Genomic DNA, 14,036 nt, shown 5'->3' with positions numbered 1-14,036 from the left:
CTTTCTTTCCAGACTAAACATCTCTAGCTCCTTCAGCCTATTCTTGTGTGACATCGACTCCAGCCCCTTCCCCGTACTGGTTGCCCTCCTGATTCTCAATGCTCTTCTTACCTGTGATGCTTCACACTGAATTCCAGATACTAGCTTCAGAACGGGGGACAGAGGGACCGTGACCTCCCTGTACCTGGAATCTATGGTTCTCCTAATCAGCCCAAGTTTGCATTAGCTCTTGGGGGTCATAGTACCAACTTGTAGGGAGCTTGCTGCCACTAACACCCCAGGTCCTCTCAAACTGTTCTCTAACATAGCTCCCCCATCATCTACCTGGGAAGATTCAGTGGGGTGACAGGTAAATTCTTACACTTGGATTCAGAAAATAAATTGGTTTTTTTTTGGACCCAAGTGTAAGAATTTATGTTTAGGCTTATTGAATTTCATCCTGGTAGATTCAGCCCAATGCTCTGGTCCATCAGGACGTTTTGGATCCTGACTGTTGTCCAGGGTACTCACTCTCCATTCCAACGTGGACGTTCCATTTTGGCCTCTATCCAAGTCACTGATAAAAGGTGGGGGGCCATGCTTTTCAGAGTGGGCGTCCTGGGAAGGTTCTTGGGAAGAGGGCCATGCTTACTGAGGACAAGAGCAGGAGCCCCCAGAAGCCTTGTCCCCGACCGGTCTGTTCCTTAGCTCGGCTTTATTGATCAGAGGGTTCGGGGAGGAAGGTGATGCCCAGAGAGGCATGTCAGTAACTGTCAGCTCTTGAGGTGACAACTCGAGCCAGCCTCACTGGTTAAACAATGGTGGCATACAGAGCATCGCGGTCTCCCTGCTCTCTGATCGTCCATTCTTGGCCTCCCTCTCAGCGAAAGCCTCCTCCCCTGGACCAAACAGGAAGAACGGGTCACCCTTGATCTCTCTTCCCTGTAACTCAGGGCTCCAGCCACACAGACCGTCCCTGGAGGAGCTGGCCCCGCCATGTTGGAAGGCTGTCACGTTAAGAAGTGAGTTAATCACCGTGCACTCACTTTTCCAGATCTATTTCCATGGCGAGCCAATTCCTGTGACCGTGAGTGTGACCAATAACACAGAGAAGACCGTGAAGAAGATTAAAGTGTTAGGTAGGAGGAAACCGCCCCTGTGGCGTCCTTGGCCAGCGCCAGGCCCTTGCTTCTCTCTTTCCCTGTCAGTTTTTGGGGTGGACTGTGCTGGACAAGGACCCTGGGATTAAATGTGGTTGACTCTGCCGTCCCAGAAAAACACAAAATCGAACGCTCAACATCAGCATCTTAAAGTATGACTGCGCACTTAGAAAGAGACGAGCTGGTGGCCAGGATTACACACCAAAAGCTCCATCTCCTTCATAAACCAACACAAATCTCTATATTAAAATCTCCAGATTTGACAGATCTCCATATTACAAATAGAGGCCCTGAATTATCCTTGAGAATTCAACTAATCCACTCATTATCCCAAACCAAACCATTTTTCCACAAAAAATTTAGAATGCTTTAATAGATGTTGATGTACCAAATACTACTACTATTAATTAATTAATAATAATAATAATAATAGTAAACTTGATATAGCATGTCCCTGGGCGGTGGGTGCTATTACTATCCCCAATTTACAGATGAGGAAACTGAAGCTGCTATAACTAAAGTGACTTGCCCAGGGTCATACAACTAGCAAGTCTCTGAAGCAGGATTTGAATGCAGGTCTTCTTGACTTCAAGTCCAACACTCTACCCACTACACCACCCAGCAGCCTTAGAATCTACGGACTGTGTGGATGTCATGAGAACAGTAGGCAGTCTGTCTCCTCTCCCGCTCCCACCCCCATCCTCCTGCCTGCTCCTGGGTTTGTCCGGAGGATGCTTCCATGAGCCTCCAAAGGAGGAGCTCAAGGGCTCCCATCACTCCTGTCAGAACTCATCTTTCTCTTCTCTTTGCAGTGGAACAAGTCGCCAACGTGGTCCTGTATTCGAGTGACTACTACGTCAAACCTGTAGCCACAGAGGAGGCCCAGTGAGTAGCCCTCCCCTCCCCCTCCCCTCCTTCCTGGCCTCCCAGAGGCCCAGGCGCATCTTGCTCTGATTTCACTCAGTTTGCCCAGTCTGCAGGACAGGGGGTGAGGAAGGAGAAGCAGGGAGGATCCACCATCGGCTGTGGCCCCCCTGCCATCCTTGCCACCGTCAGGCCTCAAGATAGCCTGGGCTGGCCTCGCACGGGGTCCACACAGACCCTCGGCAATGGCCCGTCGGATTAGCCCGGGCCCATCCAGGCGTCTTCAGGGCTATTCTGGCAGTGGCTGCTGCTGCCCTGCCCTGCCCCCCAAAGATGGGCCAATGTTGCCTGGGCTTGTGTACCCTCGTCATCTGCCCCAACAGAGGGGAAACAGGCCTTGTTTCACCTTTTCTCTGTAACTCTAGTGACCAGCACAGTGCCTGGATAGAGGTCGATGCTCCATAAGCGCCCCCTCCCCATCGAATGTAGCCTCCTGGAGAGCAGGGATTGCTTCATTTTTATTTTGGTATCTCCGGAGTAGCATGAGTATAGCAGGGGCTTAGTAAATGCCTGTCAATTGACCAATTGGACCAAAGATGATCGATGTGACCATTCTGTGGTCAACAGGTCTTTTATTAAGCACTTTCTGTGTGTGCTGGGCCATGGATTGGGTGCTGGTGACAGGAAGACAAAAGAGAAACAGGCCTGTCCTCAGGAGCTTACATCTTAATAGAGACAACAGGGACCCATATAAGCTGAAACAAAACAAAGACAGAGTAAATAAAAGTAATTTCATTTAAGGAAGGGGAGAAGATGCTGGTAGTTGGCTTGGAAGAAGACTAGGGATTCTACGGTGTAAAAGGTGGTGATGAGGAAAGTGTGCATTGTGCAAAGGCATGGAGGTGAGAGATGAGACATAGCATTCTGGTGCAGAGTCTCTCCATGCCTACCTGGGCTACTCCTTTGTCAGCCCCACCTTGGAGCCTTTCCATCTTGGAAGGACCAGCCAGGGCTTCCACTCTACCTGTACAGCTGTTGAGAACTCAGGGTCACCTCCTTGTCATGATGAGGACTTCAGGGAAGGTCCAGACCCTACCACCAGCACCCAACCCAGGGCCCTGCTCTCCAGGAGGCTACGTTCGATGGGGAGGGGGTGCTTATGGAACATTGACCTCTATCCAGGCCCTGTGCTGGTCACCAGGGTTACAGAGAAAAAGTGAAGCAAGGCCTGTTTCCCCACTGTTGGGGCAGATGACGCTTGGTGCAAGGAATCCCATAGCCCCCTTCTTTCACAGGCTTCTTTGAGGTTTGGATTTCTGGCTCCATGTTCCTTCTTTGCACACTCGAGGTCTGGCGGCTTTGTCTAGTCAGTTACCAAGCATGGCAGCACCACGGACTGCGGGTGGGCGAGAGCATCAGGAAATACAAACTGATTTGTAAAACTAATGTTTTACATTACTTACATTGCATTACAACTTATTTTCAAAATGGCCACTTCATGCTATGATACCACATAAAACACAGACCTAAATAAAAGTTCACAGCACATGTTTAAACGTTCAACTCTTGCATTTCAGACATATAGAACCTCCTCTCCATGGGACTGCATAAGTCCCAAGCAGACCCCAATCCCCATCAGAGCCATCAGGTTCTTATTTGACTCTCCCTCTTAGCCTAGAGATTGAGGCTCTGGCATAGGCCGGGGTGGTGTCCTCTAGCGAGGAGGCTCATAGGGTCATTGATTTAGAGCTGGAAGGGACCTCTGAGGGCCATCAGGCCAACCCCCTCACAAGATAGATGAGGAACTGAGGCCCCAAGAGGTTTGCCTCAGTCATAGTGGTGACCAAGAGAGAGAGCCTGGATTTGAACCCAGGCCCCCTGGCTTGAGCGCCACTGTCTCCACTGTTTCTATCACCTGTTAGTCCAAACTCAGTCCAAGGTTTCTGTTAAATGTCAGCAAATCAGGCTGTGACTTCAAGTATGTTAGTCCCCTTCACCGAGTGTCTTGGTTTTGTGACTGGCCTAGTTTACATTTTACCTAATTAGATTCTTGGTTTTTCTATGGGAGACTTCTCAAGCATCTCTACTGGGGGGTGTGGTTGTTATTGTTTTTTTTTTTCCTGGGCTTCCCCAGGAAATTTGGCCATCTGGAAAAAGGAATGCCTACCCATAAAAGGAGATAGCTGAGTCTGGGTTTAATTTTCCTAGTAGATCAGTTGGGGCTTTGGGGCTTCTAATTTGCAATTCTGATGAGTTTTGATTTTTTTTTCCTCTCTAGTGAAAAAGTGCCACCAAACGGAACCTTAACAAAGACATTGACGCTTACCCCCTTGCTCGCTAATAATCGAGAAAGGCGGGGCATTGCCCTGGATGGCAAAATCAAGCACGAAGATACAAACTTGGCTTCCAGCACCATGTGAGTTCTTTGAGGCGACACCAGCCAACGCTGTCACAGATAGCAACAACAATAGCCAACACTATTGGGGGTGTTTGCTCACGAGCTGGAAGGACAACTAGAGGCTATCCAGGCCATTTTATAGATGGAAAAACTGAGGCCCAGAGAGGTCATAGGAAGGGATCTTGGAGGCCACCTAGCCAGCCTCCCCCCCACCCCCATATTTTATAGATGAAGGAACAGAGGCCCAGAGAGCTTAAGTGACCACGCCAACATCACACAGCCAGGAGGTGTCCAGACCTGAGGTCTAGTGCTCTCCATTAAGCTATGCTGCCTGCCATCTTTCTATTCGCAGGCGTTCAGTAGGGAGGACCTTTTCTGTGACCGTAACCTTTGTCCGTGGAGATCCGACTCCCTTGGACCTGGAGCTCTCATTTCAGGGGTGGGGATGAGTTTGCTTGGACCATCTTCACGGTGGCTACAGGGAGCTGAGAGCCCTGGATGCCTGTGCGGCTGGAAGAGAACGAAGTCACTAGATGGCCTGACCGGGGATGGCGCTTACGAGAACCCTGTCTCCTTATGCTGTTGGGCAGCCCCAGACAGGAACAAATAGATGCACTAGCTGGGGGTGAAAGGGAGGTGTGAGGAGGTTAAGGACACACCTGGGAGTTCAGTCCAAAGGAAAGTGAGTGTGGGCCTCAAGGCCAGAGCCGAGCCAGAGGCGTGGGAAAAGCTAACTGATTATGAATCAGGACAGGGAAATGCGATTTGCTTCAACTTTCTTGTCCCTTGAAGTCTAATTAATTTTCATGGAAATCCATCTGTCAGTGGGTAAATGGAAGACCCCATTGCTATAAATTTTAGGCTGTACTTCTCCCCACCACTCCAGCCAAAACCTGGAATTTAAAACTCGGTGATAGCCTGTAATCCCACACTTGGTTTCACCAGGTGGTTCAATAGTGCACAGATACCTGGGCCTTGAGTCAGGAAGACCTGAGTTTGGATCTGGCCTCAGACACTCACTAGCTGGGTGACCCTGGACAAATCACTTAACCAATATATGCCCGTTTGTTCACCTGCAAAATGGGGATAATAAGAACACCTACCTCCCAAGGTTGTTGTGAAAAGAAAATGAGATAATGTTTGTAAAGCACTTTGTAAACCTTAAAGCATTCTATAAATACTAGCTGGTGTTATTATATTAATAATAGTAGTAGTACCATATGTGTGACTTAAGCTGGCTGATCTCCTCAGGAGCAGAAGCAGCTTCTTCTAAGACTTCTAAGACTAAGTAACTTCCCCTTACTCCCCTCCCCCCACAACAAGGTGAGGGATGCTGTAGGATGGGGTCATAGCCATTTCAAATAACTATAAAATGTATAAAATACCTGAGAATCTAACTACCAAGATAAACACAAGAATTATGTAAATACAACTCCAAACCACTGTTTATAGAAATACAGACAGACCTAAATAATTGGAGAAATATGCATTGTTCATGGGTAAGACAAGTAAATATAATAAAAATTACAATACTCTACCTAAATTAATTTACTTATTCAATTCCATACCAAACTACCTAGGGATTAATTTATAGAACTAGAAAAATAATAATAAAATTCCTACAGAGGCAAAAAAGTTTAAGAATCTTAAGGGTCATAATTAAAAGCAGTAGAACGAAAGGGGCCCACCAGTACCGGATCTTAATCTAGACTACAAAGCAATAATTCTCAGAACAATTTGATACTGGTTAAAAAACAGAGAAGTCAATCAGCGGAACAGATGAGGTTCACAACATGCAAAAGCAAACAGAGACAAGGATTCACCACGCGCCGCGACGGGGCTTTGGCCCTGAAGTTTAGAGGCCTGCGACAACATTAACACTACTGCCACGTAGAAACGACTAAACTTGCCAATTAATTAACAAGAACAATTAGTTAGAGGCAGGGAGGGCTGTGAATGAAGAACCAGCCTCGGAATTAGGAAGATTTGGTTTCCAGTCAAGCCTTAGACACTTCTTGGCTTTATGACCCGGGGGGGGGGGGGGGGGGAGTCACGTCAGGGACCAGTGCCCCCATGATGCTCAAAGTTACAGGTGAGGTCTCAGTGAAAGGAAGGAGTTTCCACACTGGGAGGTCACCAGGAAGTGAGGTGAATTTCCCCCCACAGTTGGTATTAAGTTCTCGGATTCCTAGTTCTCTGGCTTAGTTCTCCAGTGTCTCAAGAGGGTATTTCTTATTGTGACTTCTCATATAAAATGACAAAGAAAGGACTATTTGTTTGCTTGTCACCAGGCCCCTAAATGCCCCTTTTCCAGACCATCACCCTCACCTCTTTTTCTCTTCTTGGGCAGCATTAAGGAGGGTATAGACAGAACAGTGCTGGGAATCCTGGTGGCTTATCAGATCAAAGTGAAGCTCACCGTCTCTGGGTAAGTATCCTAAGATGAAGGGGATCATCTCCATTGTGTTTGTAGGGAAGGGGAAAAGGCCTTCAAGGCTCTTCTGAGCTATTCACCTGTCCTTAGGCCTATCCAATTGAATAAGAATTCTTTCACCTGGGCCAAAAAGAAGTGAAAGGCAGCAGGAACAAGAGGGAGAGGCAGTCTAGAGGGGACCAACACGTCTTAGAGGAGGACCTCATGTCTTAGAGAGTCTGCCTGTGTTTTGGGGGGGCTTGGGGAAAAGGAGGGTCCCCAAAAAGAGGATAGTGTCCCAGAGAGAATAAGAGTACACAGTGCAGGCTGGTGGAGGACCGTAAGTTGTAAGGTACAGGTACAGGAGGAAACGTGTCTTCTCATGGCAGCACCCTAGGACAAAGCCCCCGTCGTCCTACCCTAGTTACAGATCTAAGAGGAGCAAGGAGCTAAGGAGAATGCTCCCTACTCATTACTTCCCAAAACGGTCCCAAAGAAGCACTTTTTTCATGTCCATCTGAGACCTCCTCAGTTTTTCATTCATTTGGCTACATTAGTCTCTAGGTTGGGAATGAAGGGGGTTAAAGGGAAAAACCATGACCCAGGAGTCTGGTTGGCCTGGCACATGATCCTCAGCTCTCCAGGTCTCTGCTGTATTGTTCCCTGGGTCAACTGTGCTTAGAGGAGTGGATAAGTGTTGTGTTTTTCTGGAAAGTATCCAGGCATCTCAGAGTTCCAAACAAATTCTCTCATCTGGAAAATCAGATTCTCCCCTTGTGACTCTCCAGAAGAGAGCTTGGTCAGAGTTCCGGCTCCTTTTCACTTCCCATCACCCAAAGGTTGAGCCTCCCAGCCTTGGGAGCTGCCCTCAGGCCTGGCTCAGGACCCTGCCCCAAGGGGGCACAGTCTAGAAATCAGACTGATGTACAGACCTGAGCCACTGACTCCCGAGGTGGCCATGACCAAGTCAGCAACAGCACTGTCTTCAGGTAAAGGGAGATGTTTGTACTTCTAGGTTCATTCCCTGCGCTAAAATCCTAGGTAGGAAGGAATATTTCCACTCATTCTAGATAGGTTCCATCCACACATTGTTCCCATTAGCAATACTTCTTAAAATGGGAAGCGCTCTCATTTTTTCCCCATATGATTTGATTTGAGTTCAAAGGACAGGCAACAAATAACTGACGGGTGTCAACATCTCCTGGCACCCTGGAGAGACAGACAGTCTGATCATCAGATCATCGATCTCAGCTAGAAAGGGCCTTCAGAAGCCATCATATCCAACCATCCCCCTTGACAGAGGAAGACGCTGGTGCCCGACTTCTGGGATAAACATCCAGGGTCACACTGGCAGGAAGAGGCAAAGTCACGAGCCAAGGTGGGGCCCTGCCCCAGATCCAGAACACTCTCCCAGGACCAGACTGATCCTCTGGTTTCATCTGGTTCTCTCGTGTTCCTGAACTGCAGTGATTTTCAGTTCTTACCTAGTCCTTTTGAGTCAGGAGAATGAAGTCGTACACGGGTGGTGGGGTCGCAGAGCTGAGATGAACTAGGGGGAGAAAGTTCCTGAAGTTGGCCATGGTGTTGAGAACCTCCATTAATAACTGAATTGTGTGGAGCTCTGTGGTTTAACGCCTTTCTGTTTTTTGTGTTTCCTAGCTTTCTGGGAGACCTCACCTCTAGGTAAGTTCATCTACTTTCTTCCATTGTCATCCTCATTATTAAAATAAGTCCTTTCTCTCTCTCTCCCTCCCTCTCTCCCTCCCTCCCTCTCTCTCTCTGGCTCCCTCCCTCTCTTTCCCTCTCTCTCTTTCTCTCTCCTCCCCCTCTCCCTTTCTTTTTCTCATCTGCTTTCATGAATGCAGCTCTTCTCTCTCTGTAGATAACTCTCAGCCAGAGTCTCTCTCCTAAACTCCTGTTGCCCACTGGCCGTTTCACATTCGATGTCTCCTAAGCATCTCCAGCTCATCATGTCTGGAGTAGAACTCATCTTGCAGCCCCAAATGCTCCCCTCTTCCAAACTTCCAGTCCCCGGGTCACAATATTGGAATCATCCTTAACCCTCCCCACGTCCCCCGACCCCACATCCCGTCTGTTTACAAATCTTGTCAAATCTACTTTGGTCACCTTTCTGGTCTGTCCTTTTCTTTCCATTCGCACAACCACCACTTGGGACAAGCCCCGTCACTTCTGCCGTAGACAATTTCAGTTGCCTCCCAATGAGTCCCCTGCCCCCATTCTTCCAGTCTCTTTGGTCTCCAGTGGTCCTAGGCACAGCTGCCAGAGTGACAGTCCTGAAGCACCTCAGTCCCTTGCTCAAGGGGCTCCTTTGTTTGAATATTAAAGCTGTTCACGTCCGGCTGCACTGACCTTTCCAGCCTTACTGCCCATTTCTCTCCTTCATGTCCTCAGTGCTCCAGCCAAACTGACCACCTTGCTGTGCCCATACGCAGTATTGCATCTCCAGGCTTTGGGTCCCCATTCCCATCTCACTTCAGCCTCATGGAATCTCCAGCTTCACTCAAAGCTGAGCTCAGGGACCACCTCCTGCCAGGAAGCCTATCTTGACACTCCCTTGGAAACTATATCCCCAAATTAGACTCCTTGAGGGCAAGGGCTGTTTTGTTTTGCCTGTACCCTCAGAACCTAGCAAAATGACTGGCACATAGTAGGTGTTTAATAAGTGCTTATTGATTAATAAATGAGACAGGGTTTAGGAGTAGGGACATGCCTGAGGCCAATTTTCTGTCAAGCACAGTTCATTTTGTGATAGTAGGAACTCAATAAGTTTATTTGCTCATTGGATTTGGTTCCTGGGGATATGAGGCACTGAGTTTTGTGTTGAGAGGGGAAAAGGTTCTCAGGCAATTAGAGATGAGGAATGATTCTGGAAGAAACAGCAATATTTTGACCTGAGAGGTCATAAGACAAAAGGATTTGTGTATGTCATGAGCTCAGAAAATCGTTCGTTCTCTCATCTTTCCTCTCTTTGTCCTGTCTTTATTCTCCATTTGTCCTTTTCTCCCTGCTTTCTTTCCTGACTCCTCTTCCTTCTCTGAACCTCAGGCTATCATAATAAATTCTTTACAGGTCTGTACTAATACAAGATCCCATTCACTCTTGTTCACCAGTCTTTCAGATTGCTATTTTTTTAATTGATACATTTAATTTTGACACAATAAACCCATCCCAACAACACACCCACACAATGGCCCCTAAAAAGCATGTTCTGCAAAATCATTTAAGTAAAGCTCCTTCTAACAGCATCAATGCCACTGGTGGAACCCATCACTTTCCCCTTTTGTACTGTATCAGTTGCCAGTAAACAGGAAGTATACTTTAACTTTGATAGTGTAGCAGGCCTAGGTAGTACATCTCCAAATGTAGCAAATTTTATATAGGATGACACCCCACATCAAGCCTAGGTGGGATTGGACGGGCTGTGTTTTCTTACTGTAGCTGAAAACTATACCAACCTTACTTCTTTCCAACTGCTACTGGCTCATTTCCTTGTTAATTCTCTCCTTCGGATCTAAAGGCGATCAGGAGATGTTCTGATGTTACCTAATAAATAAACAGAAATATAGTCTCATTAAGTAACAAATTAGCTCTGAGCCCTTAGTTTATAAACCAGAGAAACTTTTTACCCTAAGCTTTCATTCCTCTCTATTTCAAACTCAAACCCTCTCCCAAACCCCATTTTATAGGCTTAAACAACATCAGTGTTGTAGCTCATGCAGTTTATTATAGTAGCAAATAATAACTAGCAAATAATAAAACAAAAACAATTATTTACAATTAATTACAGTGAGTAAAGTTCATAGCTTGAGTCACTTCTCTACAGGAGAGATGTGGAATAGAATATTCTCACCAATGCAGCCACTAACTCTTCCTCAACTCTAGAAAAACAGTTCTCTCAGGATGGTAATTCGATTCTCTTAAAAATTCTATTCATGTCTCTTTACAAAATATTTCTCTCACAGTATCTCCTCAGACTTTCAGTTACTCAGTCTCTCAGAAAGTTCATTTAATCCTTTCTCTCTGTGCCTCAGTTTGTCTCCAGCCATGACACTTTAAGTATAGCACCCAAGATTCTATTCTCTCTCTCTCTCTCTCTCTCTCCCTCAAAGTCTCCGTGAAAGGGGCTAACTGAACTAGGGTTACAAAGCTGTACTAGAATACCAATATTCTCTTCTTGGTTTGACCCAGGTTTTGTTCTCTATTAGCTTCTTCATTTACGCTGCATTGTCTTCTGACCCTCGTTTCTTTACTCGGTATCACTTCATCCACGTCCTCCCGTGTTTCTCTAAAGTTTTCACCTTTACTGTCTTCTAGAGCGCGGTGATATTACATTCTGTTTCTATGCCATAGCCAGATTAGTTTATGAGGAAGAAAAGAGGACTCCTCTCCCACAAAGATTTCGCTGTGTAGATGACACTGATGACCAGGAGCATCACAGCCCCTGGGCTCCGCTGTAGGAGGCCAAAGTCTTTTGTCCTTTTGAACTTGACCACTGACAGATTTTGTGTTGATGTCTCACCCAATTTTTCTTTAACCTTCATTCTGAGTGAACTTCATATGATAGATATGTATGTCTGTTAAATACGTATCCGTGTTGGCGCATTGACCCCAGTCCTCTCCTTTTCTTACAGCGAAGTGTGCACCGACTTACCGTTCCGCCTCATGCATCCCCAGCCTACAGATCCAGGTCAGTCGCTCCATGCATCTGGTAGCCCTGATTTTTCCTTACTTATTTGCTCTTAATGCGCTTCCTCTTGTAGGAAGAGAATGTCCAGATGTGCAGAAATTCTCTGCATCCCAAGGAATCCTCAAGACATCCCCCCAAATTAGAACAGATGTTAGCTTTGCTTTGTGAACAGAGACCCTTTGTCACAGAACAATTGAATAGCAAGTGTGGGGTAGGGGGCCCTAGATTCCCAGCACTAAAGTCCGCCCAGAGTTGGTGATTCTGAACCCTGCTCTCCCACGGGGAGACACGGTGTGCCTCAAGTGGAAAGAGTGCCTCCCGGCCTCCCAGGGACCTTGGGTCAGTTCCTTCCCCCCCTCTGTGCCTCAGTCTCCGAATCTGTAAAATGAGAGAATTGGATTAAATGGTGTCCAAGATTTCTTCCATTGCTAAAGCTTTAAAACTCTTTAGCTTTGTTAGGAGAGAGAAGGTACAATTGAAATCAAAATTTGTGACTTATAGTACCCTAATACATACATGTATGTGTAAACATGTGTATATATACGTATATATATTGTACATATGTGTGGAGAGTGTGGGTACATGTATAATATTTTGTGTGTGTATGTATATTTAGATAAATTCATATGGATTATGGGTCTATGCATGGGGAAAGAGAGGGAGACAGAGACAGAGACAGAGGGAGAGACACAGAGAGTGTTCTAGACTATCTGAAGAGCCCTGTGATTCACCAGTGTGGAGAACTCTGTCCATGGAAGACCCTCCCAGGGACTCAGTAGATCAATACTAAGCAGCTGCCTGAGCTGCAGAGTGGTTCCATGGCTTAAAGGAGAGTGGAGAAGACCTTAATGTGCTTCTGTGTGGAGTTCCAGGCTTAGGCTGAAATCCCAACTCTGACCCTTCTGACTGGCATGGCCACGGCAGGTACTTCCTCCTCCAGCCTCAGCCTCCTCCTCTGGCCTCAGCCTCCTCCTCCAGCCTCAACCTCCTCCTCTCTCAAATGAGAGATTTGACCTCCACTGCCTCTGATGTCCCTTCCAGTTCTAGGTCTTGATCCTGTTTCAGGAAATGGATTTAACAAGGAACAAGGTTCTTTCCCCAAATCCCACATAAGCCTAGGACATTTTAAGTCTTAGAAACCCCAGTAGATAGCATTCATAGTATCATCCCCATTTTGTTTTGTTTTTAGGCAATTGGGGTTAAGTGACTTGCCCAGGGTCACACAGCTAGTAAGTGACAAGTGTTTGGTCTGAGGCCGCATTTGAACTCAGGACCTCCCGACTTCAGGGCCGGTGCTCTGTCCACTGCACCACCTAGCTGCCCCTACCATCCCCATTTTGCAGATGAGGAAATGGAGGCTTGCTGACCTAGAGCTGGATCCAGAGGCTAACTAGGCCAAGCTCTCATTTTACTGGTGAGAGGCTGAATTCCACAGAGATTCCGTGATTTGCCATGCCAAGGTTACATAGTTGGAAGAAGAGTCAGAATTTAAACCCAGGTCCTTAGATTGCTCTTTCCCCTATACCAAGATGTAAAATAACTCACCAGGGAGTTTTTCCTTTTCTTCTTTATGCTCATAATGCCTAGCATGGGGGCTGTCATACAGTAGACACTTGATAAATATTTGTTGAAGAAGTGATCATACAAATGCATCAGTGTTAGAGCCAGAACTTAAATCTGTGTTTTCTGACTCTAGGGCCAATTGTTATTTTCCCTTAATGCATATAGCCTTTCCTGTAACCATGGCTTTGGAGTCAGAACTGCAGTACTTACTCTCTTATGGTTCCCACATGGAAATATTCAAATCATTTCCCCTTCATCTGAAGCCATTCTTTCCCCATCTTTCTTAGCTGACCAAACACAATTAGTCTTTATGCATAGGTGGAAATCTAAAAGGTGCCTAGTTTCTAAAATATTTTTTCAGAGGATAGTTTTATCATTCAGAAATAATGATGTAAGATGAGAATAATTATAATCATTATTATTATTATCTGTTAACTTCTAGCAATGAAACATTCTTTAAGTACTAGCTTTGGCATGTGGCTGTCGATCACACAGAGAAGGATCCTATGTGGAGGGTAGTGGGAAGAAAGTCAAAAGCAGCCCAGAAAGGGCCCTTCTTAGTGTCCTCAAGGCGTGAAAGAGCTGAGTGGTTCTGGGTTGTTTTCTCCCAGCTGGCGGAATTCCATTGTTAAGATTGAGATGCCACTTAGGAAAGATAGGTTTTAAATCTTAGAACTTTAGTTCCTGAAGTCTATATAACAGGCAGATTTGTGCTCTCTCTCTCTCCATCTCTCTCTTTTTTCCCTCCTTCCCTCTCTCTCTTTCCTTCCTGTCCCTCTCCCTCCCTCCTTCCTTCTCTCCCTCCTCTTTCTTTCTTTCTTTCTTTCTTTCCTTCTTTCTTTCTTTCCTTCTTTCTTTCTTTCCTTCTTTCTTTCTTTCTTTCTTTCTTTCCTTCTTTCTTTCTTTCCTTCTTTCTTTCTTTCTTTCTTTCTTTCTTTCTTTCTTTCTTTC

At 46.2% G+C, this 14,036-nt stretch overlaps 1 protein-coding gene across 1 annotated transcript in view; it reads left to right on the top strand.

Annotated features, from left to right (window-relative positions):
* The window catches only part of SAG (S-antigen visual arrestin), a 35,061-nt gene that overhangs the window by 16,700 nt on the left and 4,325 nt on the right, over positions 1-14,036 (top strand). The window contains exons 10-15 of the mRNA XM_027875339.1: positions 1,034-1,118; positions 1,952-2,024; positions 4,282-4,419; positions 6,752-6,829; positions 8,474-8,497; positions 11,467-11,522. Coding sequence (XP_027731140.1) covers positions 1,034-1,118; positions 1,952-2,024; positions 4,282-4,419; positions 6,752-6,829; positions 8,474-8,497; positions 11,467-11,522 — 454 coding nt within the window. The remainder of the gene's footprint in view (positions 1-1,033; positions 1,119-1,951; positions 2,025-4,281; positions 4,420-6,751; positions 6,830-8,473; positions 8,498-11,466; positions 11,523-14,036) is intronic.

The sequence above is a fragment of the Vombatus ursinus genome, unplaced genomic scaffold (genome assembly GCF_900497805.2).
Source record: "Vombatus ursinus unplaced genomic scaffold, bare-nosed wombat genome assembly UNPS02014808.1, whole genome shotgun sequence".
NCBI classification, from domain to species: Eukaryota; Metazoa; Chordata; class Mammalia; order Diprotodontia; family Vombatidae; genus Vombatus; species Vombatus ursinus.
Note: the sequence above shows the minus strand (reverse complement) of the source record. Positions and strands in the feature narration are given on the sequence as shown.